The 2,579-nt window shown below is 47.7% G+C and overlaps 1 protein-coding gene across 2 annotated transcripts; it reads right to left on the bottom strand.

The window, feature by feature from the left end:
- Positions 1-252: 252 nt before the first annotated feature.
- Positions 253-2,152, bottom strand: LOC129287088 (late embryogenesis abundant protein ECP63-like). 2 transcript variants are annotated; one of them, XM_054923245.1, is made up of 3 exons: positions 921-2,151; positions 676-797; positions 253-564 (listed from the first exon to the last, which is right to left on the bottom strand). In XM_054923245.1, the coding sequence occupies exons 1-3, from the start codon at positions 2,058-2,060 to the stop codon at positions 393-395; spliced, it is 1,434 nt and encodes a 477-aa protein (XP_054779220.1). In that variant the 5' UTR covers positions 2,061-2,151; the 3' UTR covers positions 253-392. The 2 variants fall into 2 exon arrangements, with proteins under 2 accessions (XP_054779220.1, XP_054779225.1); XM_054923250.1 differs by having other exon boundaries at positions 464-593; positions 921-2,152.
- Positions 2,153-2,579: the final 427 nt, after the last annotated feature.

The following is a 2,579-nucleotide window of genomic DNA, read 5'->3' as shown; positions in this document are numbered from 1 at the left end:
GGCGAATGCCCCAAAAACATCGTAAATGGGAACTGTCAAACCACAATATCTAGAACGACGGCCTTTTAAGCGGGGGCAATCGCAGAGAGGTCCACTCGTTTTTGCTCTTGACTCATTCAGGCCCATGCGTAGGGCCTCTGGCTAAGAAAACTCTGTTTAAAAAAAAAAAATCAATGGCAAAGAAAACTAAGGGCTACTCTTTCTATTAGTGTTTTTTAATGTTTTCTCTCATCATATAATTTTTTATATTCTAAAGAGAAACTTCATGGAATTCATATTTTTAACTTGAGAGTCCATTCTAGAGTCCATTCTGGAGTACATAGCAAACAACTTGCATTAATTGAGATATATATATACTGAAATATAAATCCACTAGCATTGGCCAGCCAGGATCACATCTTCTCGCGGCGGTCCGAGCGGCTCACGCCTTCATCACCGAAGTGTCCCACGTCGTTGAAGGTCTGGCCAGCCATCTGGTCCGATGCTTTCAGCTTCGTCGCCACCTGTCCTGGCCGACTCTCTCTCACGTCTATCACCACCTTCTGCCCCCTCACTTCCCTCTCTCTGTCATTAACGATCAAACCATTATCCCCCTGTTCTATGCTTAACATATTAAACCATACTTCTTCTTCTTGTCCCCCCCAAAAAAAAAGTTATAATAATAAAAATACTTACCGATCACCCTCGAGCTTGGATTCATTGGCCTTTCGGCTTGCTTCGTCTCCATGGTCTTTTCCTTGTAGCTTTAACTCTTCCATTTCCCGCCTTGCCTCCTCCTCTGTTCCGCTCAGTTTCTCCTGCACGTCCACCGTCGCGTCATTTCACGTTCCTTTTTCTTAAACATCCATTCTCATTTACAACAAGAGTCAGGCGATATAAAAGTATAAAACGAATGCATTAATGTAAACATTAGTCGAGACCTTGGTCTTCTCTCTTGTCTCTGCAGCTTTCTGTTTGGCTGCTTCGGTGGCTTCTGCAGTCTTCTTCTTAGCCGTTTCCGTCGCTTCTGTGGTCTTCTGCTTGGCCGCCTCCTTGGTTTCCCCGGCCTTATTCATGGCTGCCTGTGCCTTCTGCTTAGTCGCTTCCGCCGTCTCATTAGCCACATGCTTAGCCGACTCGCTAGTCTCCGAAGCCTTCTGCCTGGTCGCCTCCGCAGTCTCAGCAGCCTTATTCTTGGCCGATTCCGCCGTCTCCGAAGCCATCTGCTTAGCATCATCTTTCTTTCCGGTCAAGTAACCCATAGCCCTTCTAGCGGCATCCGAGGCGGAGTCCTTCAACTCCCCAAGCTTCCCCACGGTAGTGTCCTTCCCTTCTTTAGCTTTCTCAACTGTGTAGTCTTTGTACTCCCCTGCCTTCTGCACAGTAGCGTCCTTACCTTCCTTGGCTTTCTCTGATGCATACTCCTTGTATTCCCCTGCTTTTTGCATCGTGGTGTCCATAGCTTCCTTGGCCTTCTGGGTTGCATAGTCTGTGTACTCACCTGTTTTCTGCATTGTCTCGTCCTTCGCTTTCTCTGCAGCATGCCCTGCTCTTTCCTTGGTTGCATCCTTTGTTTCTTGGGCCATCTGAGCCGAGTAATCTGTGTATTCTCCAGCTTTTGCCTTGGTCGCATCCTTAGTCTCCTTCGCCTTCTCTGCAGCGTAATCCTTGTACTCCTTAGCCTTCCCTGTCGCCGAATCATAAACCCCACGAGACTTGTCAGCTGATATGTCTCTCACTTCTCCTTTATCCTCGCCAGCCTCATGACGCTTTCCAACCACAGCTTCCTTTGCGTGCTCGTATGTATCTTGCACTGCTCTTAACATGGACCCTATAACGCCAGGCTTCTGCTGGTCACTGTATCGATGACCTGCTTCTTCATGCCTCTCTCTGTTGGCTTCTTCGAGGTCCTTTGCGGCTAACTTAGAGGCTGCCTCCGCACGTTCCTCCCTGAATCTCCTTTCTGAACTGATATTATTCCCTTCCTCGCGAACTCTTTCTCTGTTCACGTCTTCCACATCTTTAGCGGCAAGCTTCGCCGCTGCCTCAGCTCGTTCTTCCTCGAATTGTCTTGAGGCCATTGCTCTCCCTTTTCGCTTTCTCACCCGCTGCAAGCAAACAGATATTACTTTCAAGCGTTGGATTTCGTTTTCTTATGGTGCTGGTATATGAGGGAGGGAGCAGCTTCAGGTTTAATATATAAAGCGCCAACCATTAAGGGGGTTGTGACACGCGTAATGAAATGAAAGCAGAAGTGCCACGTGTTGGGATGTGGGAATGAACACGTGTCAGCCAAGCTCATAAACTATGTGACACGGTTCTAGGGGATGCCTCTGGGTTGTGACATCTAAGGCTCGGAACGGCTGAGTTAAGACATTGTCAAAGCGTGTGGTTTACGCGTGCAGTGATGTGGCATCTTTTGGCTAAGGGACAAGTCAAAGCGGCTGAGTTGATCGTCTGCAGCACAGCATCATTTTAGTCGAGGCATCTTCTCCTGGGGACTTTTTCCCCGCCCTGTGGACGGGCTTGATTTTCCGCAATCACCGGAAGAGTAGAAACTCATTACTTGTTCAAAACTGTTTTTATTTTATTATTTTAAA

This window comes from Prosopis cineraria, unplaced genomic scaffold, assembly GCF_029017545.1.
Source record: "Prosopis cineraria cultivar Desert tree isolate PC_DT_omini unplaced genomic scaffold, ASM2901754v1 PC1, whole genome shotgun sequence".
Lineage (NCBI taxonomy): Eukaryota > Viridiplantae > Streptophyta > Magnoliopsida > Fabales > Fabaceae > Prosopis > Prosopis cineraria.
The sequence above is the reverse complement of the archived record's forward strand: the minus strand, read 5'-3'. Positions and strand labels throughout refer to the sequence as shown.

Bases quoted from the DNA above. Each gene is read 5' to 3' on its own strand.
- LOC129287088 (XM_054923245.1), bottom strand. From the start codon at position 2,060: ATGGCCTCAAGACAATTCGAGGAAGAACGAGCTGAGGCAGCGGCGAAG. The intron at 798-920 runs GTCTCGACTAAT...GTGGACGTGCAG, and splicing joins AGACAAGAGAGAAGACCAAG to GAGAAACTGAGCGGAACAGA. The intron at 565-675 runs GTAAGTATTTTT...CGTTAATGACAG, and splicing joins TCCAAGCTCGAGGGTGATCG to AGAGAGGGAAGTGAGGGGGC.